Genomic DNA, 24,597 nt, shown 5'->3' with positions numbered 1-24,597 from the left:
ATCTATATTGTCATTGAAAACTTAGCTTATTTGGTAAGAATATTACAAAATATATGCAGAGGTCGAGGTTTGAACTTCAGACACCTCGTTTATTCACCTTTATGAGGTGAATTTCTAATCATTAAATTATCTGACAAAAAAATTAATACAACTACAGAAAAAGTGATCTGAATATATAATTCTTTAGACATGAAGATATTGAAGAATGTTTTTATAAAGGTTACAAATTTTTTTATCATCGTTTAATAATGATTCAAAGAAGTAACAAGGTGAAAAAAAGATGCACCTGAACATGTTGATCAACATTATCAATTTGTTCTCAAATTTATACTTTCTAAACCCTAGACGTGGTCATTTTTTTAATTCTCTGATCTACCGAAGAGGGGGTGATTTTCATCCAAATTGTTTTTCTTTCTATTTTAGTTAAATAAATGATTTTCACATACTTTAAATATTAATTCTTTCGTTTGTTTTGTCTTTTTGTCATCTTAGCACGACTATATTTGTTTTGATTTTCGATTTTTGTGCAGTATGTTTTTTATTTATCGTCTTGCTTTAGGTTAAAAGAAATGTTGCAAATCTGGATACATGAATATTATAGAGACTTGAATATAATCATATTTACATATACATGTACGGTGTCGTTGAATGAACAAACATCATACATTTTTTTTGTATTTTTGAGATTAATGATGGTGGGTTGACAGTCCAAAACAACTTTTCACACTATTTAGAATTGCTACATAAATTAAAAATATTAATTGATGTGGCAATTCTGAATATTTTGATTGGTTGAGTGAAAAATTGTTTTGGTTTGTCACTCTGCCGCCATTAAACTCTTTTTTTTTTATGTGAAATTACCTTTATGCATAAAAATACATGACATGATTTTTTTAAATAAAAAAGTCAAAAATAATCATTTAATTTATAAAAATAATCGTTAATTTATTGATTTAAAAAACATAATATATCAAAACCATTCAATTTGTAGATGTGTCGTAAGTAAAAAATCCCTAATTTATTTTCATTTCTACCTTTGAAATAGTTAAACTAATATTCTATGGGATTGTTTTAGTGTAATATTTACATTTAGAAAATGAGATTTTTCTATAACAGTTAACGATAAATATAAGATAATTTTGAAAAGCGGTAACTTTTTTTTTTTTTTTTCTTTTCTGAAAGAGAAAGTGGTAACTTTCTAAGATTATTATAAAATAAATAGGTTAAAACTAATAAGTATATTAAAAAAATCAAAATTAAAATTTGAGTTTAATTATCGATTTTACAACAAAAATAATATGAAGAGATGGATCACACACACATTTTTTTTTTTGAAAAAGATCACACACATTTTAGAACCACACAATTTGTAATTTTGTTATGCAAGCACATCATATTATCATATATAGTCTAGCGTAATCGGAGCAACATTTAGTCGGTGGACGAGCCTATAATATTTTATAATGTGTACATGCAATTAATCCACGCGCACAAGTAGTGCTTAAACACTAATCAGTGAGACAATTACGGCTTAAAACGGCAAGGAAAAACACACATAATCAAACACGAAAAGGAAAACAATAAACAGAAAAGTTACATAGTACACACACATAACTCTTTTTTCTCAATTCATCTCTCTCTTTTATGAATGGGAAGGTTCATGCACGTGTGGTTTTAAAGTGAGCCACGAAATGCATGCTGATATAAGTACTTTGCTTCTTGCTACTGGCTACCATGTTCAATAATTTTGTTTGGCTTTTTACGGTATTCAATCTATCATCTTTTCTTTTGTAGGTCATTCTCGATTTGGTCTCTTAAAATATGGAGTAAATAATTCAATTTGGTCATCGATTCTCGAAAACGTTTTTCTTGTTCATCCTTCTCTCAACGTTTGTTCATTATGTTAACGTTGACTGTTAAAATGGTCAATGACTTTATAACAAATTTTCAATTTAGTCCGTGGAAATATGAACATTTTGATTGACCATGTTCGTTTAGTAATATACATATTGATAGAATGAACTTGAGAAATATTTTAGAGTTGAAAACTAGGTTGAAATGGTAAATGTTGAAAACATTCTCTTTGACACTTGATCACTCTTTTATTAGGTGAAATTTTCAAGAGTCTTAACACTTTATTTGAGTCTTATTTTTAAAACGAGAAACAATTTCATCTAATAAAAAAGTTAATGTTAAAAAGATTAATAGAAAGAAAATGGTCATAACACTCCTCAAGTTGAAATATTCATATGGTCAGTGACTAAATTAAACGAGCCTTGCAAAGTTGGAGACCATTTATATATTTTATTGTTTAGTTTTATTTTATAAATAAAGTTTTTTTTTATAAATTAAACGAACCTTGGACCATTTATGTGTATTATATATAAACATGCATTACATTTCATGAAATAATAGTCTTGATATATACAAACTATGAAGGCCTTGATATATACAAACTAGATGAGATGAAGGCAATGGCGGATCTTGAGTTTTTTTTCAGGGGTGTCAAATATTTGAAGAATATATATTAAATAATTTAAAAAAATGTACAACATTGTTATATGATGTAGTGATAATATTGCCTTACTGATAAGAAAAATTCGTTAAGAATTATAAAAAGGAGGGTGCCAAGGAATCAAACGCGTGACCTTCAATTTATTGGGGGAGCGCATAACCACTTCAATGGCAATGCATTAGTTGAAATGTCATGCATAATATGAAATTTATATATAAACTGGGGGGTGCAGTGGCACCTGGGAGTCTCTGAAGAGATCCGCCCCTGGATGAAGGCATTGCCTATTTTAGAAAGAGTTTTTTTGTGAAGACCCAAAAACACATACACCTATTTGACACCATTTGAAAACTATTTTAATATTTTTTTATATATTAAAAACTAGTTTTTAATTTAATTTATTAATTTGATCATTTATTATATTAATTAATAATATTGGTGGTGGTGGGAGACAACCGACCAGCAGGAGAGTTCCATCACCAATTATCATGACCTCCGTCGCTGATTGTCATGCACAAACTCAAACTCTACCACCAACCAACCGCCATCAACTACGATCAATGTCAAATGGGTCATGTACACTTCGTTAGTCCGGAATCTCAATATATGCATTTTGTTTTTTTTTTAAGCATGTATATATTTTGTTATATATCCAACATATTACATATATCATATATGCAACCATTTTAAAATAAAAAATGTTGGTATATAATAAATAAATTCTCCCTTTCAGCTTACCGTTTTGTTCTCTTCATGAAGAGGCCGTTGCAAGATTGTTTATCCCTTTTGGAGTTATCTGCCTGCAACCAGTAGCTAGCTAGCTATTAGATCAATGCCGTGTGGGTACCTCACCTCACCTACGTCTCTATGACAGCAAAAATGGCCACACTAGTTGGTCCCCCTGTTTCAATTTATATATATAACTTGATCATGGGTCCCCTCCTCCTGATGAATGTATATACGTATTCATATGTAGCAATAAGATTTATCGAATTGAAAATGACAATGACACTTGAGAGAAAAAGAAAATAGACTATTACTGTGCTAATAAAGGGATTACAAGCCTAATTTCACCCACCACAACTATTAGAGTTTGTTAGAAGGAAAAATAAATAAAAATATATATTAGAGTTTCTAAACATATTACTCTCTCCGGTAAATTTTATTAGAGATCAGATATGAATAAACAAACATTGATCTCATTCTCATATTAATTATTATTGACCGATATGTCTCTAATAAAAAAGTGCATGAAAAAAATCAAAAGAACATAAAGATTTATTGAATTAAAAAGAACAAATTAAATATAATGGTACTATAAAACAATTAACTGAAGTTATAATTTCATTGGATGAAAAATCAATGATATACAATTATTTTTTTTAAACAACCAAAATATAAATAACGAGATCCAAATTAAGGTCTTTGATGAATTATTAATTCATTTTAGTTAGAATTAGTCTTATCTTTGTTTAGTAGTTTGTTTAGAAACTTGCATGTGAAGTAACTAACTCAAGTTTCTTGCACGTAAAGTTATGAGTTTGTTCTAGTTGTTTGTTACATCGTTTGATGTATAAATACTTCATAGCTCTTGTAAATAGCAAGTTCAATTCATAAATAAAATTTACAAGTTTTATTTTCATCTCTCTCTCTCAAAAATAGAAACCCTAGAAACCCTAATACTATCTTCTTCAATTGTACACAGTTTTTGTGTTGTTTTCATTCAACCTTTACACATTGTTCCATCATTTGATCCTAGATCATTTTAAAGATTTAAGATCTTTGATCCCAATTGGTAAAATAGTTATCCATCTAAAACCCCCTTCAATGAATCACTTAAACTTCTCATTTGTTGCAGGCTTTTGTCATTTGTTTTCTTGTAAATCTCAATTCTAGTGAAGGTCATCAACCGATCTTAGTGTCTGTTTGGTTGCGCGTTCACAACCTCAAAACGTGATTTTTTTGTTGCAAACACGCGTCTTGCTTTTCCCATGATGTTTGGCAATCTAAAACGTGAGTTTGCAAAACGCAGTTATAATGACAAAACGCGAGTTGGACCGAAGCTAGAAATCCAAGCTTCTGCGGCAAAGCAAAAGCGATTAAGAACTTCAACTGTTCAGTGACTTGTATAGTTACCAAGTTACCCATAAGATCTTCTTCAATTCCTTACCCATAAACAACTTTCTTCTTCATTAAAATCACTTCTCCGATATAGTTCTTCTCCCTCTAATTACAGATCTGTTATAATTTCTCAGATTTGCAGATTAAACAGAGAAGAGGGGAAAAAGCATAATAAATTAAACTTAAAACAATGAAAATGAATTGAAGATGTATGCACTTTTTCCTTATTTTTGCAGTATTGGAGAAAAATGAAAGTAGGATAGGAAGAGTGAGTAAACTGAGCAATCTTCGTAGAGGCTTCAATGGAGAACACAATGAAAAATTAGGAAATTTGACAAACTAAAATCAGAATTGAAGGGAAAATAGGATGATGCCATCCATGAAATTGAACAAATTGAGATGGACAAGCATCAATATTACAGAAGAATAATAAACTATAGAGAATTCTTGCAAGCGAGACACTGAACAATTTTTTTTTTGAATGAGACACATTCTTATTAAATAATAAATAATAAAGAGAGGTTCTAGAGAATTCTTATTTAATTTTTTAAAAATTGTTTGAATTAATAATATTTTAAAATGAATATAAAAAATAATTCAATTGATAAAAATATATTAAAAAAACTTTATAAGTTTTCTTAAAAAAAAAACTCTTACAAATTAGTAATATAATTAAAAGGATAATTTGGTCATTACAAACTCAAAATCAATTTTGATTCAAATTATCCAAACAACATCAACTCATAAGAATCACTTCTATTAAAGTGTATTCAAACATAAATCAATTCACATTCAACTCACTTTTAACCAAAATCAATTCTCTCAAACTCAATTATATCAAAATCAATTCTCGCTACCGTCATACCAAACCCATACTTAATCTAGAGAGTTCAATTAGCATAGCTTGCTAATACTCATCATTGCTTAATTTATTTTGTTAGGCAACTCTTAATGAAGCGACATTAATCTCCAAAGGCAGTGTTGTACCCTAACCATAGGTGAGTGATAACATTATAATTTGTAGTATTTTCTATTTATATTTAGTTTAATAAAATTGTATTTTTAGTTAAGTTTTATTTGCATTTCCCTGCATTTTGTTTCGTTATTGAATAAATAGGCAAAATAGGAGGTGTATGAAGTAATGATGTAAAATGAGCCGAAGTATCTCAAAGAACCAAGACTTGTTGATCAAGTCATGATTTAGGGCACCCACGACATTAAAGACCATTTTTAATGATCTTCAAGTAGACAACGATTCTAAAGATTCTTAAATTTCGTAGTTTAATGTCTCAAAATTGTCACCATTAACGCATGGAAGATAAAAATCAAGACATTAAAGACCCGAGGATGTTAGGACTACTCGTAACCAGGGGGGCTACAGTTGTAACAACTTGTAGAAATAAATTTTGTGGTTTTTCTTGTGGAAAATTGAATGGTCTTATCTTTTAATCAATCCGTAAACTCTTGTAACTTGGAATGTTCACGAACCTTATGATGCTTTGGCTACAAATAGGCTAACTTAGGCATCGGTTCATCACCACATTATCATACAAAAAACTATTTTTTTAGGGAAAACAAAATACAAAAAACTCTTGTATTGTTTTTTCTTTCAATAAAGTTTCTTAGTTTTTTTTTCCTTTACTTTATTTATTTTTTTATTTTTTATGTTTTTTGCTATGAAGAGTGAGTATAGTTTTCTTAGATTTTGGTGTCATGAAAAGTAGTCTTATGACAAACTTTCTATGATCCTTAAATACATATATAAAAAAAATAGATTTTTCTCTTAATTAAAATATTTCTTCTCTTTATCAAATAAAAAACAAGAGATATTTTTGAATTTATTATCACTCGCTTCTCTCTTGCCCATTAAAACCCTACTTCATTTATTGAACTAAAGAGAGCCCTTAATGTGCCTTAACGTGCGTTTCTCATCCTTACAAGTTACAAATTCAGTTTATAAGGTGATGATTGACTCCTTTTTATATACTTTTATCAAGAATCTTATCTTTTCCAATAACTCACACCCTCCCTTCTCTCATTCGTTTGCACCGATCTTGCTGGACAGCCTCTATCTTTTTGTGTTCAAACTCAAAGCACCAATTTTGCATTTATTTATTTTATTTTTGTCAACAAAGTTTTATTACAGGATTTTGTCAACAAAGCTGTATTCATTTCGTCCTGGAGTCGAATAATTGACCAGTGTCACCAGTCCACACTCTTTATTCAAATTTTTGTCTCAATGTGCAAGGTCAATTTTACGTATCATTTTTTAACTACTTGCTTTTTGTTATTTTATTCATACCCACTTTTATTAATTTATTTACCCTACATTTGCTTTATAGTTGCTTCTTTGCATGCCAATTCACCAGGTGTTGTTAAGGACCAAAACTTATATTATATTAATTTATTTGTTTTTTTTTTGACAAAATATATTAATTTATTTGTTAAGGACCAAAACTTATATTAAATTATTCCAAATTATATATCTCAATTTTCTTTTTTGAAAAATAGTCTACCTTATATTTTTTTTATTGTTTTCCATTGATTATTGAAATTACGAGTTGTGTTAACTCTAGTCTATATATTATAGACCAAATAAATATATTATTCAATAAATTTAAAAAGTAATTTTTTTTCTTATAACCATGAGTGTGTATATTAACATTCATGAAAATAAAAATATCAGTATATTGGCTAGTATTATTATTTCCGGACGAGTTTTTTTTTTTTTTTTTTGATAGAATATTTTCGGATGAGTTGCTATTTTGTTTTTTTCAATGTTGATTCAGTTCTTAGATACCTACTTTGTTAATTAATAAATATTGAATGAGACCCTCCATCACTAGCTCACAGCTAATCAATTTAAGATATATTGAATAACGATGAACAGTTAAGTTTTTGTTATCAACACAACCCCTTTTTTTCTATTGTTACTGAATCATAGATATAAATTTTTAACCATCATAGAGTTGTGTTCTGTAGAATTTTGTCCATTTATTTTTCATTTACAAAATGAGGTCAAGTTATTAAAAGAAAATGAATATTATGGATCAACACTAACTACCTCAAATGAATTTATAACGGAAGAGAATCCATGCCCTTAAACTAGTTAGTTAAGGGATTCAAATCCCTTTCACTTCTACGGTTCTACCATCTCATTGATGGTTCAACAACAATCCCTCCTATTATTATTGGCTAAAATAAAACATGATTAATTGATACGTGGCATTGATTAGTTTTTTAGAGGACGTGGGTATTGATAGTGATGATTTTACATTTGATAATAATATATAATATACAATATTACCCCGCCTGAACTTTAGTGGTGAGCTTATATATTATATATGGAAAAAATAAGGAAATCTTTACGATCCTTTCTTCCCTCAATCTTAGGGAAGATTGACATTATAAATCAAATTGTGATTGTGTGAGAAACTTCCAGTTGGATTCTTCTTTCCTTAATTTATGTTTTGTCCTGTTAATAAACATTATGCTCATCTAATTTGGCATCACTAATGATAAAGTTAAAATGAGGACGCTAGCTGCACATGGAGATGAGATGACATGACACGAGCAAATCAAAATCAAAATCAAAATTATTGTATAAACCATTTTGGGTGCCTTTGCTTAGTATGTGTGTTCAAATTCCATCCCCACACATACCCCAAATGGCCAACTCATGAATAGGAATAGGATAGTATTTGTTTTTAAATGGTCACTCCTAATTGAAGTCAAATAGAATGAGACAAAGATCTCAAGATTTTATACTAGTTAAACATATTTTTTATATGTCGATAACAATCTAGTTTTGTCCTTACAAAAAAAAAAAAAAACTTGTTTTGTTTTATACTCGTCGAGTATCATGCCCCACGGCCACACCAGTTCCGATATCCTTTTTTATCCTTTTTATTGTTTTTTTAAAACTATATAGTGACTATTTTAATAAGAAGATGTTTTTTTTGACAAATAATAGAATATATATAATATATATGGCAAATTATATGGTACACCTAAAGATTTGAGTGTATTGGTACAACAAATCATTAAATTAATAGTTAAATATTTTGTTTTTTGAAGAGAAAAATTATTTTATATCACCTATAATTATAATAATTAAATCTTATTTAGCAAAAACGTCGACGGAATAAAATTTAATTTTTCTGAATTTTTATTACTTATAATAGAGAATTTTGATAATTTTTTACAATAAAATGTAAAAAAATTACTATGATTTTTATAAACAATGAAATGATATATTTTTTTATAAAATGATATTTTCTAAAATACAAATATCAACAAATAACTTTTTATTTCATAAAAATGATAGTTAATTTATAAATTTTTGAAGTAAGAGTACCGGTACACCTTAAATTGTGGGTGTACCATAGAAGTTCCCAATATATATATATATAGAGAGGCTGCTAAATTAAAGAGTAAGTTAACAAGATTTATCCAATTTTTTCTTCAAAAAGATTTATCCAATTTTAACTAAAAAACCAATCTTCCCACAATTTAGGTCATTTCAATTAAAGGATAGTTTTATAATTTTGACTTGAAACAACAATTACCGCAAACATTCATTGTATGCCATCACGCAACCAATTTCTCATTGTCTGTATGTATCATTGTTGTTTCCTTATTTCTGTAAGAATACTAAAAGCACGTGAAAAATTCCATTTTTTTTAGTTAAGTTGACGTTAATCAATTATGATCATATAAATTAGAAATATGCTTCTAGAATTATGAATTAGGAAAAATCTCAAGAGAAATAATATTGAAATACAATAATAAAGTTTATGAAAACTAGAGTGCACGTGTTAAGAATCATGGAATCATAGGGAGAAAAGTCATAGATGTAAGTAAGATAGCAAGCATAAGAGTATTCATGAGGGAGATACTCAAAGAAATTCATTGTAGAAATGAATAGATTGATAAAAGATGATGAATGAGTACAATAGTGTTCCTATATATAGAGATTAATTTGAGTAACTAACTCTAACTAACTTCTAACCAAGCTACTAACCCTAGTTTACTTATCAACTAACTATAGTTGATTACTAACTCAAGTCTAACTACCTTAACTAACTCCACATAACTTCCAACTATCTTAATAGCCTCCCTCAAACTCAAAATGGGAAAATTCACAATTTGAGTTTGAAATACAATGAATTACAATTGAAATTTGCATACTATAAGGACGAAGTAAAACATAAGGTGTAAACTAGTAAAAGACAAGAAACTGATGAAATGGAAAGAGCCCCAAGATGAATCCAGCAGATTGTATAGGCCAAAGCCCAGTTGGGAAAGGCAGATGCATGTTTCAAATTTGAGTTGAAGGCGTAACCTTGAGCATGAACACATAAGTGCTAGACAAAAATACCAACTTGAAAATCTGCAAGCAGCTTTTTCAGAACGCAACTCTGTAATATGATTATGCAATCAGGACCAAAACTCGTCTGATCTAAAAAGGCTTATCCAGAACACTGTTTTGCAAAACACATTTTTCTAATAAGCACTTTTCCAAACAACTTTTCTAAGATGCGGTTTTGCATCGTGATTCTGCAACAAACCAGCGAAACACGCTTTTCCAAAATAGCTTATGTGACAAGATAATTTGATGCAAACACAAAAAAGAGATTTTCCAAAACGCTCTTTTCTTATCTCTTTACGATGAAACACGCTTATGGTTCTGTTTGAAAACTGAGAAATCAATATCATCAATTCTGGAAACTTAGGGTTGTAATTTGCAAAGAGGTTGTAAAGAAGAGGTTCCACCGGAATCCATATATGCCTCCCTCGATCCCAAGGTATCCACCATAAACGTGAACGTGTGTGGCGAAGAACTTTGACGACAACACACAACGGAATTAAAGAAATCATTCCGCCGGGATTGAATACAAAACCCTAGTTTACTTATCAACTAACTATAGTTGATTACTCACTCAAGTCTAACTACCTTAACTAACTTCACATAACTTCCAACTATGTTAATAGCAGGTATAACATGACTTAGATATACAAAAAACGTAAATGGTAAAGTATTTAAATTATAAGTTTTTTTTTTTTACATTTTTCATAATGTTTAAACTCAAGCAAAAACTATGCTAGAGGGAATCACATGTTTAGAAGGGAGTGACGTTGACTATGAACACAATAAATTGGCTCTAAAATAATTAACACAATAAAAAGAGGATTATAAGGAGATAGCTTCCAAATTCAAAAACTAGATTATGTTTGGCTGTGCGGTGGCATTTTCCACATCAAGCGAAAATTATAGTAGGAACTCACGTTTGCAATGAAGCTACATATAGTAGTTTTTTCAAATCACGGCAATTTTTGTCTCTAGTACGGCAGTGTTGGTGCAAGCTTTACATTTAAGTTTCCTTAATTAAGATCGTAACTTGGTAGAGATTGTCAAACCAAGTTGTTTGGATTTCAGTGACAAGGAGCTCCTTTCAAGGACGTATCCGAGAAATATCAGATTCAATTTTTAGGGGGGACAATGCTTGACCAGTACGCATGTCTCTACGTACGAGTCAGATTAGTTATCCGCCTTTGATGGGTCGGAAACCGGTGCGAAAGCCAAAAAAAAAAAAAAAACTGGTGAACTTGCCTTCCTAATTTTGTAGGAGTGTGGTAGCTTCTCCCTTAAACGTAATGCTCGTGAATTTCTAAAAAAAGCTTATGATAACTATAATTTGGAAGCCTTTATTAACATCATGATTGAAGATGAACATATAAAAAAATGACAAGAAACAAGAATTTTAGGGGGATAAAAGAAGCACGGGTCCTAATTTCACCAAACAAGAAAACATAGAATGGATTAGTAAAAAAATAATGAATGAATGAATTTGAAAAGGAAGTTGATCACTAGGGGGAAGTGGAGCAGTGAGGGAGTTTCATGAGTTTCTCTTAGTTTGAGTGTTTGATTTTATTTTTTTTATTTTTTATTTTATCACAGTATAAGCTAAATTTATGTTTGTGCGGTATAAGCTAAAATTCAATCAAATAAGGAAAGGAAATTATTCCATCCTACAACAAATTTTAAGGGGAATATGAAATGACTTTAAAGATACAAGCAATGAATTGTATGAAGTGCATAACTCACACTACACCGTCAGTGTTCAGCAAGAATAGCCCCAAAACTTCTTCAATAGGAAAGTGACAAAATGTGAAAAACTCACCTAGTTTTTTCAGAACATGAACTGTATATACACATTTAATAACACACAAGGACTATCAACTATTTACATTTGTATGAGTTCTAAACTTTCATCCCATTGTCATCATTTTCACGATCAAAGTCGACTAATAGAATTGCAAAATTAATACAAAATAAATATTATGTAATACACATTCAAAGTTCAGAGTAGAATGAAGAAGTGATTCCAGAACAAGACCTATTAAGAAATCCAAAACATTTTCTAAAGTGGTATGTTTAAAAACTCATGTGAATTCACAATGAAGGAATTGAACCAATGATGAATTGAAGCAAGATTCTTTCTTTTCCAACTTTCAAATTAATCAAAGTAAACCAAGATACAATTTCTCCGATAAAATCTTAGACACCAAAAACTTTCTAAGGTGTGTGCACCAGCGCTAACACATAAGCAAAAGGCGCTATTAAATTTTTTTCCCTTTAAACAAGAGAACACCAATAATAGTGGCTTCTATAAAACAAAACTTGTAAAAGGTCTGCAGCTACGACAACGCTTATAGACATAAGCACAGTCTAAAAGCTCAATGCCCTGGGACACTCTTTAGGAATGCCAAAATATTAAATTATAATTAAATTATTTTATAAGAAAATCAAATATTTCAATTTTTAATGTAATGATTATACAAATTTTCATAACTACTTATCAATTAAAACCCTTAAAGAATGTCTGGGAGCCTTCGTTTGCATTTCCATAAAAAAAAAAAAAATACTTGAAGCATAGTTAGTTACATAAGATTCTAATTTGTGAAGCTCCGATACTTCAAAATGGATGACGTATCGTATCCCCTGCGTATCCTGCACTGACACCTGTCTGATACTTCCCGATATGTATCAGAAGAGTATCCAAAGATTAAATTTTATTTTTTGTAAAAATAATTATCGGATACTTCCCGATACATATCAGGGGAGTATCCGATAATTATTCTGCACTGATACCTACCCCGGTATTTCCCAATTAATGTTAACTAAAATAACTTAACTCTTGAGTACTGATGTGTTCTTTTTTGGATGGATATAGTTAGGGGTGTTCATGGGTTGGGTCCACCCAAAGAACTTGTTAAACCCAAAAAAAAAAACCCAAAAAAGTGGGTTGGGTGATTGGGTGGATATGGTTTTAAAAAATGATAAATCCAAAAAAAATAACGGATTTTGGGTAAAACCAGACTCAATAAACCCACTTACCAAATATTGTTTCTATTTTTAATTATTTTCATTTTCACAAAGAGGAAGGAGAATAACAAAGGTTTTGGTTATAATCTTTCTTTAAAAAAAAAAATTGGTTATAAATCAAGTCTAATTTCAAAAATTGACACATAGATCCTCTATATTGAAAATCAAAGTCTAATTTCTAAAATTGACACAACACATCCTCTATATTGAAAATCAAAACATGTTATAGTTACAAATTTTGTTGTTGCACTTTTTAGTTATTTTGATGTTAAAGAAATTTTACGTCATCCAATTTTAGTCTGTTGCTAGTATTTTATGATAAAATTTGTTATTTAATATTATAACTTATTATTTTATAACGCTAAAATATAGTGAAATAAGTTACACAACTTTTTTTAAGAAAATAAAAAGTTGACTAATTTTTATGAGAAAAAATACGAGGACGCGTGATTTAGTCATTTAATATTAACAAAAAAAAAAAAAAAATTGGGTGACACACAACCCAACCCAACCCAAACCGGAAACTATTGGGTTTGCTCAAACCCACCCCTTAATATAACAGGTGGACGTTTTACCTCACCCAAACCGGAGTATCCTATATAGTTTGGGTCTTGAGTTTGATCAAACACAACCCAAACCCACCCATGAACACCCCTATATATATAGTATAGCACTAGCAATGTTCCTTTTGGATATAGTACAACACTCATAGTGCTCTTTTTGAGATATATTGTGTATGTAATTGACTAATCATCACTCTCTTAATCGTCAATATTATTTATGTTTATATGGATATGCTACGAGCCTATGACTGATTTCTTTTGTCTGTTAATATATTTGCATATTAAAAAAATGGTTATAATTATATTGTACATTTAATTATATAATTTTTTTTATTAACGTATCACAGCCGTATCATATCTTGATTTTTAAAAATTTTCTGTATCGCCGTATCGGTGCAGTATCATATCTCGTATCTGGGCTTCACAAGTTCTAATTCATAAAAAAAAAAACAAATTATAGTACAAATGGAATTTTTACTAATAATAATAGTAAGCGGACATTGTTGATTTACTTTATCTTTAAGCATCTCTTGAATAACATTATACTCAAACCAACAACAACCGCCAGAGCCATTAGTCCTTTCTTTCATTTTTGTCTAACTCACTTCCTTTTTTCTTTACCAGAGCCTTTATAGAATTTGCCACGAGAACCGAAAGTCATTTTCTTTCTTAAGTGAATTTGAATTCTTCAATAGGTGATTAGCTAACTCAATAACATTTATGGAGCAAACACAACCATGAAATTCCACATATTTCAAAGGCTAAAATATGATTTTGGTCCCTACAAATATGTCTCGTTTTGGTTTTAGTCCCTGTAAATATGTTTTTGTTGAAATAAGTTGTTGTTTATTATGATTAAGCTTTTGTTTGACAATGTCAAATTGCTAGTTTATGACATACTATAAGGTATAAACACACAAGACTAAAATAGAGTTGTTTGATAGTAGTTTTTGTTTTTCTTCAAGAGGTTTTTTCATATGCTACTTCAACTAGCGTCTAAGATCATAGCATATACTTTTTCTCTAATTTTTCCCCTCATTGTTTTAATTGAAAATATTTAACTGTAATTGACAAATATATTTTAACCTAATTTTATATTTATTAGTTAATTCAACCTCTAATTTTATCCAACATTTTAAATTTAATCTGCTAGTTTATCCACTAGCTTATTGATTCTTCTTTACTTTTTGCCGAGCAAAGCATAAACCATGATGAATTACCCAAAATCCGATTAAACTATGATAAATAACTAAAATCCGAAAGTAGTCTATATCGGGATTAAATACTTTCGATATAGAGTAACCTTGTTGAAATTAAACATTCAAATTTCAACAAGTTATAATATATTTGCTATCTTACACAATCAATGACTTAAAGAATTCACTTTATCACTCTTTTTATTCTTTTTTAGTGGTTAACCTTTGGTTCCTAGAAGCTTTAATAATCCGAAGTTTAGTAGAAAGGTAACTTAAGTAAGTAACATCATAAATTAAGAATATTAAATATCAACTAAGATCATCATAAATTATTATAAACTATCTAATGTGAGTCTATTTGCAAAATTGACTATTTGCTTTCTAATATAAAAGCTTTAATTTGTAAATTTCTTGACATATGTTAACAAACACATTGTAAGTATTAAGTAAGGAAAATAAACTTATAGTTCTATTAAAGTTTAAATTCATTAGATTGATCCACATATAGCTATTTAAAAAAGTATTATTCATAAAAAGGTTAAAAAGTTGAATAACTCACCGTTAGAGAAAGTTTTTGGAGATGCTGAGAAGTCATTACAATATCTAAAATCCAAAAGTAGTCTATTTCAGAATTAGATGCTCTCTCAATGAATAACTTCAATTGTCTAAGATTTTGAAATTGAACTAAGACCTTTGTTAATTCTTCTGTCTGTTTACAACAGTAATATTAAAAATGAATTAAAAGCAACTAATGATCAAATTAATTAAAATAAACCCAGGCAGTTAATATTGGCAAATTAGCACTACTGTTATGGCAGAAGCCTTAACAATGTGATAGCGGTATATATATATATATATATATATATATATATACCGTAATGCACTACTGTATAAATTTTTGGACCAACTGCTATCCGAGATTGGCAACCCCACCAGCCTCATCAATCCAAGGAACATTGAGAGTCAACTTTTCATCACCCATCCACTCAAACGCCACTTCAAAACCATTCAATTGAAACTTCTTTGGTGATTCACTTGAATAAGCAAGGAAATTCCCACCACCTTTAACCTTAATCTTTGCACCACTTTCAACATATTCCAAATCAAGAATTGTTCCACCACTATTGAACATATTTGTCAATCCAATTGGTGCAAATTTGATGGTGCCACCAAACTTTTTGACTTGAACAAAATTGTATAGCTCAAATGTGGATGGTTGAATGATAAATTGAATTGATTCAGAATTTGGAGTCATCAAACAAAGTTCTTCAGCTTGATTGAAGTAGACCACATACTCTTCTGCTTTACCCAAATGAGATGCTTCTTTCTTCTGATCCCATTCAACTTCAGTTACATGCACAGTACCAACTATTGGATTGTAGCATTCAGGGAATCCTCTAAGCTTGTGCTCTTTTGGGTCCCACCCTGCCCCTTGACAGTTGAAAGCACCAATCACTCCTCCATACTGTAATATATATGAGAAAAAATTGTTATTATATAATAGCTTATAGGAATACTCCTTAAAAAAAAAAAAAAAGAATACAAGAAACATTGACACAAACACACAAAAACTTCACTGACACGCAATGTCAATAATAATTTAAGTAAATAAAGATAATTAAATGTGACTCCATGTGTCGGTGTACGATAATAATATATATTGAACAACAGACACATCATCAATAATAAATATGCAAAATATTTTATTAGGTCGTAGTATTGAAGTTTGGCATAAAAGGTGCGTACCTTGTTGAAGTTCCAAATTTTGAGAACAATTGTTTTGTCAAATAGAGGATATTTGAAAAGACAGTCTGTAGTAGGAAGAGGAAAATGTATGCATTTTGGAATTGTACCATCAGGGAACACGAGTTTCTTAATCAGATCAAAGTCATGAAAGCCAACATCATCACTCAAATAAATTGGACCACCACAAATAGCTCTTGAGCCAGCATGAAATTTAGCACAAATATGGTCCGACTGAAACATGTCCCAATCAGGTCGAATCATTTGTCCCATCCATAAGCTATTATAGGAACAATGAATCATGTGAACACATTGTAACCAAAAAGCTCCCATTGGATCACCATTAGGATCTTGGAACCAAAAGTCGTCCCTTGCACACAAAAATCACAACTTTTTGAACACCATTTACATATGTATGTATGAATGAAAAAATAACAACAAAATTCATTGATCATGTGCTTGTATATTGCTTATTGCTTACCAACTCTTCCCATGGAAACTTGCTTTGTTCCAAGGAAGAAAAAGTCATTGCACTGTTGCATGCTAGCAATGATTCCATTTCCATTAAAGTTCTTGGCAATGGATTTTGTTAACCCTTCATAGTAAGCTTTGGCAAGGTCAACTCTGCCTCCATATTTATCACACACATATTCAAGACACTGCATAAAAAAAAATAGTGATTATTTATTATTTGGCCACGACAAACACTACAATAGTCATTAGTCAATATTCCCCGACGTTAAATAATAATCACTATTTTAGTCATATATAATTATTATAGTCATTAATCATATTCAATTTCGGGGAATACAATAAACAGTGCATTGTTATCACTTATCACACACATAAAATTGCAATGTATTTGATTTAAATTTAATCCTCAAATAATAACAATGTCATTGATGGATTGATGGATGTTACATAGTAGTAGTCAACATACATAGCATTGAAAATCCCAAATGGGCAGCAAAACTATGAGCATAAAAAAGACATGTTAATGAATCATGTTTCTCTAATAAACGATTATTTGATAAGTAATAAGTGATTTTTCCTTGAAAAAAAGGTTCCCACTCACCATCCACCCAATATAGAGCAGATGTCGTGATAATTCATATGACTAAATGAAACTATATGCATATTATAGATTTAACTATATAAAATATATGTACAAAAAGGTCATAAGTTATAAGGGGAAAAAACTAACTGCAGCTAACTATTATATTTCAAAAACTAACTACGGCTGACTATTATATTTCTAACAAAGTACCGGTAACTATCATATATTTAACTAATTATTAGTTACTTTGGTATCTCATTGCAAAAAACTAACACACTAATAAACTATATTATTTCTAATAGCTATGAAAAGAAAATTGAAATTAGAAAACTCACATGAATGACATCAACTTTGACATCAGAAGAAAAAAAACAGAGTAAGAAATAGCAGAGGAAAGTGAAGGGAAGTGAAAATCCTTACTCTATGATGGGGTATATATAGTAAAATTTCACACGTTCTTTTGCAGAAAAATAAATGACGGTCTAAAAAAGGAAAAACAAATCAATACAAATTATTGTAAAAATCCCAAGAATCACTCTGAAATAATTAACGCGTGAAATAAATAAATTGGTGATATAATATTAGTTATGAATACGAGAGAGTAATTATTGGGATTGAATATATGGAGAGATTTTAAGAAATTAGTGTCTTGTTTTATAAGAAATGTTTTATTACAACAAGTTTAGTGCATGAAACCGGTGTTATGTGTCAGTGTCAATATTTGGTCGTGTTTGGTAACACAAATTAATTCACGATTTGCTGTCTTTTTTTAATTTGTTTAAAATGCAGTTCAACCTTTTTATTGTAATTTTTTGTTTCTATTTTAGATAACTTAATAATACCTTTAACAAGTTTTTTTTTCTCCTATCATGAACATAATGTTTAATCTTTGTTTTACAAGTTTTTGTGTCATGGACATAATTTTCTATATAACTTAAAATAAAAATGTATGACAAACTAAGGAAAAAGACTGTTTAATGAATCATAATTATGTTATTTTAAGAAGCTTGAAAACGGTTTAAATTAATTTCCATCTTGATAATTCGCTCTATTTTCGTAGTTTAATAATATACGACAACAAGTCAACAAGTACATCATAGAGTGAAATACCCACAATTGGTCAGGTCTAACAAAAGACTAATATTTCACAAAGTAATTAACCACGCCATGAAACTAACTTAAGAGATATGACAACTCATGTTCAATATCGAACAACCCTTCAAATATCATTGTATCAGATTGAATTAGAGGAGGTATTTTATTCACATAACATACAAAAGAGTCAAACATTAATCACAATGACGACAACAACATAGATGAGAGCTTGTGAATGATAAAACAATTATAAAACTCTATTAATATTGAACATTATCATTTGGCATGGAATCTCAAATTTTATGTTTATCTCATGTCAATCAATCTTCGGTATACTTCAATTTTTGTATACTTAATCTATTTCAACTTGTTTGAAATATATCAACAATTTGTTAGAAATTGAAATATGTAGTAGTACTTAAATTGAACCCCAAGAAAGGCAAGGAAAAGGGAGAAAATGATATCAAATTGGACTCAATGCCGACATGTCTTAAATCAAGTCCTATAGAATATATGTTAACTGTTTATGTTATGACTATGTTTCGATGTGATAAATTTGTAATGACTTTGTTATGTTGCGAGAAATTTTTTATAACATTGTTATGATACTGTGATAATTATTTTATGACTTTGACATGACTATGTTATGTTGTAAATGACCATGTTATAAATTTTTTGCATTTAAAGTGACATTGTAGTGTTATTATTCTAAATTAAAGTATGTGATTGTTTAGCTTTCTAAGTGAATATGTGACTATATTATGTTGATGTGAATTCTTTAAGTGTAATTTACATAGGAAAAAGATACATGTACACCCCAATGTACACCCTCCATGTGGCATGATTATTTTTGTAATTTTACCCTTTTCTATCTCTTAGATCTCCCTTTCTTCTCCCTTCCTTCTCTCTCTCTCACTCACCCGATCTCATCTCCCTTCATTCTCTCTCACTCTGCCTCTCACTCACGGCCACCACCACTGGCCGCCGTTGCCGCCACTGATCTCTCACTCCCCCTTATTTAAATTACCGCTATGTATCCCATACTCTTTCTTTGCAGTTCTCTCTCTCTCGCTCTCTGTAATTGGCCATTTTCCCTTCTCCTCCACAGTCACCGCGTCAAAAATCAGCATTTTGGTTCGATTTTTTTAACAGATTTGTGTTTTGGTTCAGCAGAAACCCAGATCTGCATTTTGGTTTTAAGTGAGAGGTTGTCGGAGACTACGTCGGTGGTAGAGACTATTGCCGGAGAGTTGTAGACAAAAAAATAGTTGAATGAAAGAGATGATGACCAGAGAAAAATACGGTGGCCGGAGCGCCGCCGGTGAAGGTGGCCGCAAAGATGGAGGGAGGGATACAACATGATTGGATAAGAGCTTCATATATATATATATATATATATATATATATATATATATATATATTTTAAGCTAGCAGTTTTTTGAATATTTTATGTTTTTTTTTTTTTTACAAGTGGAGGGGTGTACAAAGAGGTATGCCACATATGGTGGTTTGTGTATCACACCACTCATTTACATATTTGAAGTAAAGTATCATCTTTGTCAAAATGTATGTGCGTCGAGTCGTGTCCAAGTGAGACGTTATCTAATCTCGAGCATGTTATAACACTATACATATATTAGAATAGTCTAGGCCTACGAGGGGCGCAAGACCCGTGTTAGGACCAATGAACAAAGTGAAGTATGTGTGTTTAATGGTCATCATATCTTGACAAACCTAAGTGTGGGGAACACAAACACACTAGATGTGGATCTATTTGTTGGATCACATGAGAACAATGAGAGGGGAATTCCTAAGTGACATAGGCAGTACTTAATTCACGATGTCAGAAGCTACCATGCAACTCCTATGTTGTTTTGTGTGTCACATATATGGACATCGATCGAGTAGAATGACTACATGAGTTTTGATTGCATCTGTCTCTGAATGAACATCTACCACATTCCTTGACTTTTGTCTGAAGTTAGAAATGTTACCAAAATGTGAAATAGAAGTATCAAGTGAACATGCGTGTTTCTAAGTAAATGTGTATTTGATAAATGTGCAATATGTATATCTTAAGTGAATCTTACTTCTCTATACACGATGGGTCCTATAACATACGACTACCATAAATCATTTATTTTTATGTATACTTCTTAGTATTTGTCTTGATTTTTTATTATACACCATGTAACTCAGCCATTCACCCTTCGTTAACTTAGCACTTTAAATGTTCAAATCGTTGACAAATGAAGATCGTATACTCTATACAATTTAGTTCCTTAAAAAAGTTATACCCAAACTATCCCCAATATTTTTATACGAAGGATAAGTTTGTTCTTGATTTATTATAACAAATGAATTACTTTGTCCCCAATTTTAAAATATGAAGGACAAATTTTATATTATTTTTTGTTTTGGGAGAGAAAATTACCAGAGACCAATTGAGTCTTTACTCAAACGATAATGTTTAGCCAAATTTAAAATTCTCTAGAAACCAACTCGTAAAAATATATAATTTCAAAATCATGTCCTTTATAACCCATTTTACTTGAAGAAAAATATCTCACCGTGGGTATAACTCATTGGTATAGACATATGTAAGGGTTGGAGTTCAAATCTCAAACTCTTTACTTATTCACCTTAAAATGGTGATTGTTATGATCAATAAGTTACTTGACAAAAAAAATCTTAAATATTCCTATTAAAAAAGTATAATTCTTGTCGGTAGACTACAACAACAACAACCAAACCTTATACCACTAAGTATTGTCGGCTACATGGATCAAATTACGTCATAGTGTTCTATCATAAATAATATTTGAATCTAAGTAATTGACTTTTAAATATTTTCTAAAGGTTTCTCTTTGTAATTTTCCTAGATCTTCCTCTACCTCTTTTGACTGTCGGAACACTATTTAGAAGAAGAAAAAAACTTAAAGGAAAATGCTAATAAATATCTCCAAGACATTTGTTAAATTAAAGAAACAAATATAATAAAATAATTTTGAAATTGTATGTATAGCCAAACCTCTTAAAATGAAAACATTGTTTTTTTTTCAAAGAATTTTTTTGCCTTCGAAAAAATTTAATTTTTTTGTTTTTTAGCATAATCCTGACATAAAATGTATTTTTTTTCTTTAAAAAACCAAAACTTAAAAATCCTTCCTTAAAAAAAAAAAACTTAAAATGTATTTTTGAAAATAAATTGAAAATAAAATTAAATAAAATAAGAGCGAAATTGATGATACATGAAACCTAATCTCTCTGCCACCGTCGTCGTTCTTCCGTTATCACCCACGGCTGCACACGTAAGGTTTGTTCTAATATACGCGACTATTTTTCTACTCTTAACTTTGAGTAAATAGGAAATTACCCCTCGAAGTTAGTAAGTTTCATCAATTATCCATGAAATTAACAAAATTTCAATTACCCTCCTGAAACTGCACAACTTTAATCAATTTACCTCTCCGTCAAATTCTTTTGTTAGTTAACATGACGTTTTGCAAATATCCCCTGAAGTTTTGCAGTTATGTGCAAAATGCCTGAACTTTAAAATTTACATTTCTTTTTTTCCTTGTCCTTAAAAGTGACTGCATTATCATTGAATTGTGGAGCATATTAGCTAAGTTTGACGGTATACAACCATATATTATAGAAAGTAAAACAATCACAACTACCTAAGGTTGTTTTAGTATTAAATTGTAGGCTACAATTGTGCTTTGGTACATTAAAAGGTGGTAGAAGAATAGGAATCCATCTGCAAGATCAACGAATTATGAAGTGAACCTAATAAATTTTGAACATATTGTAAAATTTGAGATCTTTACATGTGCTGTATTTTTCTTAATGTTTGTGTACAGAACAGAATTGGCATTAGTTGAGGAAATTGCTATGGATGTGCTAAACAAGATCAATCAAGTATATGTTGGTGACCTAGATCAACAGATTGGTAAGTATTAGGAATCCATCTGCAAGATCAACGAATCCATCTGCATTATCAACGAAGATGGACTCAAAGGTTTATAGTCACTTTATCGCTTAAAATAATGATCATTACGTGTTTGGAGTTGTCATATTCGGTCATTGATGTCTTAAAATAATGATCATTTTGTCTACATTGTCATAATGACTTGTCATAGTGCCTATTTCATTTTTTCCATGTTCAAAATTTTAGATGGATAGTGTTCAAAGGTTCTCTATTATGATTGACTTAACGTTTTAATTTATAATTTCATCTTCGGGAAAGTATGTATTATTTACTTGAAAGTGTAAACTGTAAAGTACTTTTCATTTTCAATTAACCATTTGAACGAGTTAGTTAATTACACCCTGCTTGACATTTTTCTCTTGCAAGGAATGAAACGTTTGCAAGAATCTGCTTTCCCTCAACGGAAACAACAAAAGTGTCTAAGTCGCTGACGAATGAAGAACATAAACTCTATAACCTCATATGTAGCAGGGAAAACAGAGGAATCTCGTAAAGAGACATGAATAGAGAAATAAACCTTCCTACTACTGTGTTGAATAAATCCCTAAAGGCACTTGTAGAAAAGTATAGTATGGTAAAGGAAGTTCCTAACATTCAAAACGAAGATATAAAGCACTACATGGCAGCAGAACTTGAGCCTTCAGAGGATATCACTGGTGGGCATTTTTATAGTGATGGGAAGCTTGATACGGGTTTTATAGATGCTCTAAAGAAGGTGTGCTTGAAATGCATTTTCATGCATAAAGTTTCCACATGTGATGGATGTTTGGAGTGGATTAAAAAGAGCGAAATCTTCAACACTGAAGTCACAGGAAAACAAATAGAGGAGATTTTGCAAACTTTGGTTTTAGATGATGAGATCATGCAGATGACAAGTGCTGGATATGGGGATTTTGCATTTATTCCAGTTGGCAAAACTTGTTACATATGCAAAAGCAAGGGTGGAGTTATAGGGGAAAAGAAATCTGGCTACTTTACTTCCTTTCCATGTTTTTCTTGTGAGCGAATGAGCTTTTGTTCACCCGATGGCGTTGTCTCTCCAGGAGCATGTGTCTATTATCAGAAATGGTTGGATTTCTGAATGAGTTGATTACTACTGAATGATTTTTAATTTTTTTTTATAAACGACTCTCCCAAGTTTTGACTCACATAACAGCTATTGTGGTTTCTTTTTTCACTCTCTTTTTAACTTAATTGCTAATGTATCTAAGCTCCTTCCACAATGAAATGATTGACTCAATTGGGTTAAAAGTTCTGCAAAGTGATTTGCATAGTTAGAAAATATGTTGGTTGGTGGTCATCGTTATCACTTTATCTGAGCATCCTATCTTTACTATTGTTTTGTAAATTTGATATGATCTGCTTATGCACATTCAACCTGTTGATCAGTCAATTGAAATGTATGTCTTAATTGTCTGAGTTTTTTTTTTTTTTTTTGCTTTGTAAGAATCTTACGGTAGATGGTAGTATATTATGTTTTGGTATACTTGTTTTTTGGGGACTAAAATTATGTGAATCCAATTCTTAAGAATCGTTATTAGAGAAAAAATATTGGGAATAACCGATCCTTGGGTGTATGACTTCCTAGGATCAGATGTATGATTTCCTAGGAATATGTATATTTGATGGGTGGTTCAACTCTTGCCTTTTGCGAAAGTGAATTCAGTTGAAGAGGAGAAACAAGTTTGTGCCGAGAAGGATATGCAAAGAGTTGTCATACTGTGGAATTGAGGCATTCAAGTTGTTGGCTAAGTATTATCTTAATATTGAGTTACATTATTTGTTTGGCCCAATATGTGAATTGTTGAAGGAAATTAAAATCACTCCAGCTGATGTTGCTGAGCATTTGATGCCAAAGACTTCTTCTAAGGATACACAAGTTTATTTGAAAAGTTTGATTCAAGCATTTGAATTGGCTAAAGAAGAAGCC

The 24,597-nt window shown here is 30.4% G+C and overlaps 2 protein-coding genes across 2 annotated transcripts; one reads left to right on the top strand and one right to left on the bottom strand.

Annotated features, from left to right (window-relative positions):
• Positions 1-15,691: 15,691 nt before the first annotated feature.
• Positions 15,692-17,936, bottom strand: LOC11433592 (stachyose synthase). The gene is made up of 4 exons (XM_039828024.1): positions 17,917-17,936; positions 17,006-17,183; positions 16,528-16,895; positions 15,692-16,246 (listed from the first exon to the last, which is right to left on the bottom strand). The coding sequence occupies exons 2-4, from the start codon at positions 17,064-17,066 to the stop codon at positions 15,692-15,694; spliced, it is 984 nt and encodes a 327-aa protein (XP_039683958.1). The 5' UTR covers positions 17,067-17,183; positions 17,917-17,936.
• Positions 17,937-21,930: 3,994 nt separating this feature from the next.
• Positions 21,931-23,928, top strand: LOC11433591 (DNA-directed RNA polymerase III subunit RPC6). The gene is made up of 3 exons (XM_003625944.4): positions 21,931-21,992; positions 22,540-22,628; positions 23,034-23,928. Exon 3 carries the CDS (start codon positions 23,167-23,169, stop codon positions 23,746-23,748), a length of 582 nt encoding a protein of 193 aa, XP_003625992.2. The 5' UTR covers positions 21,931-21,992; positions 22,540-22,628; positions 23,034-23,166; the 3' UTR covers positions 23,749-23,928.
• Positions 23,929-24,597: the final 669 nt, after the last annotated feature.

This window comes from Medicago truncatula, chromosome 7 (assembly GCF_003473485.1).
Source record: "Medicago truncatula cultivar Jemalong A17 chromosome 7, MtrunA17r5.0-ANR, whole genome shotgun sequence".
Lineage (NCBI taxonomy): Eukaryota > Viridiplantae > Streptophyta > Magnoliopsida > Fabales > Fabaceae > Medicago > Medicago truncatula.
This window is presented reverse-complemented; position numbering and strand designations above follow the sequence as displayed.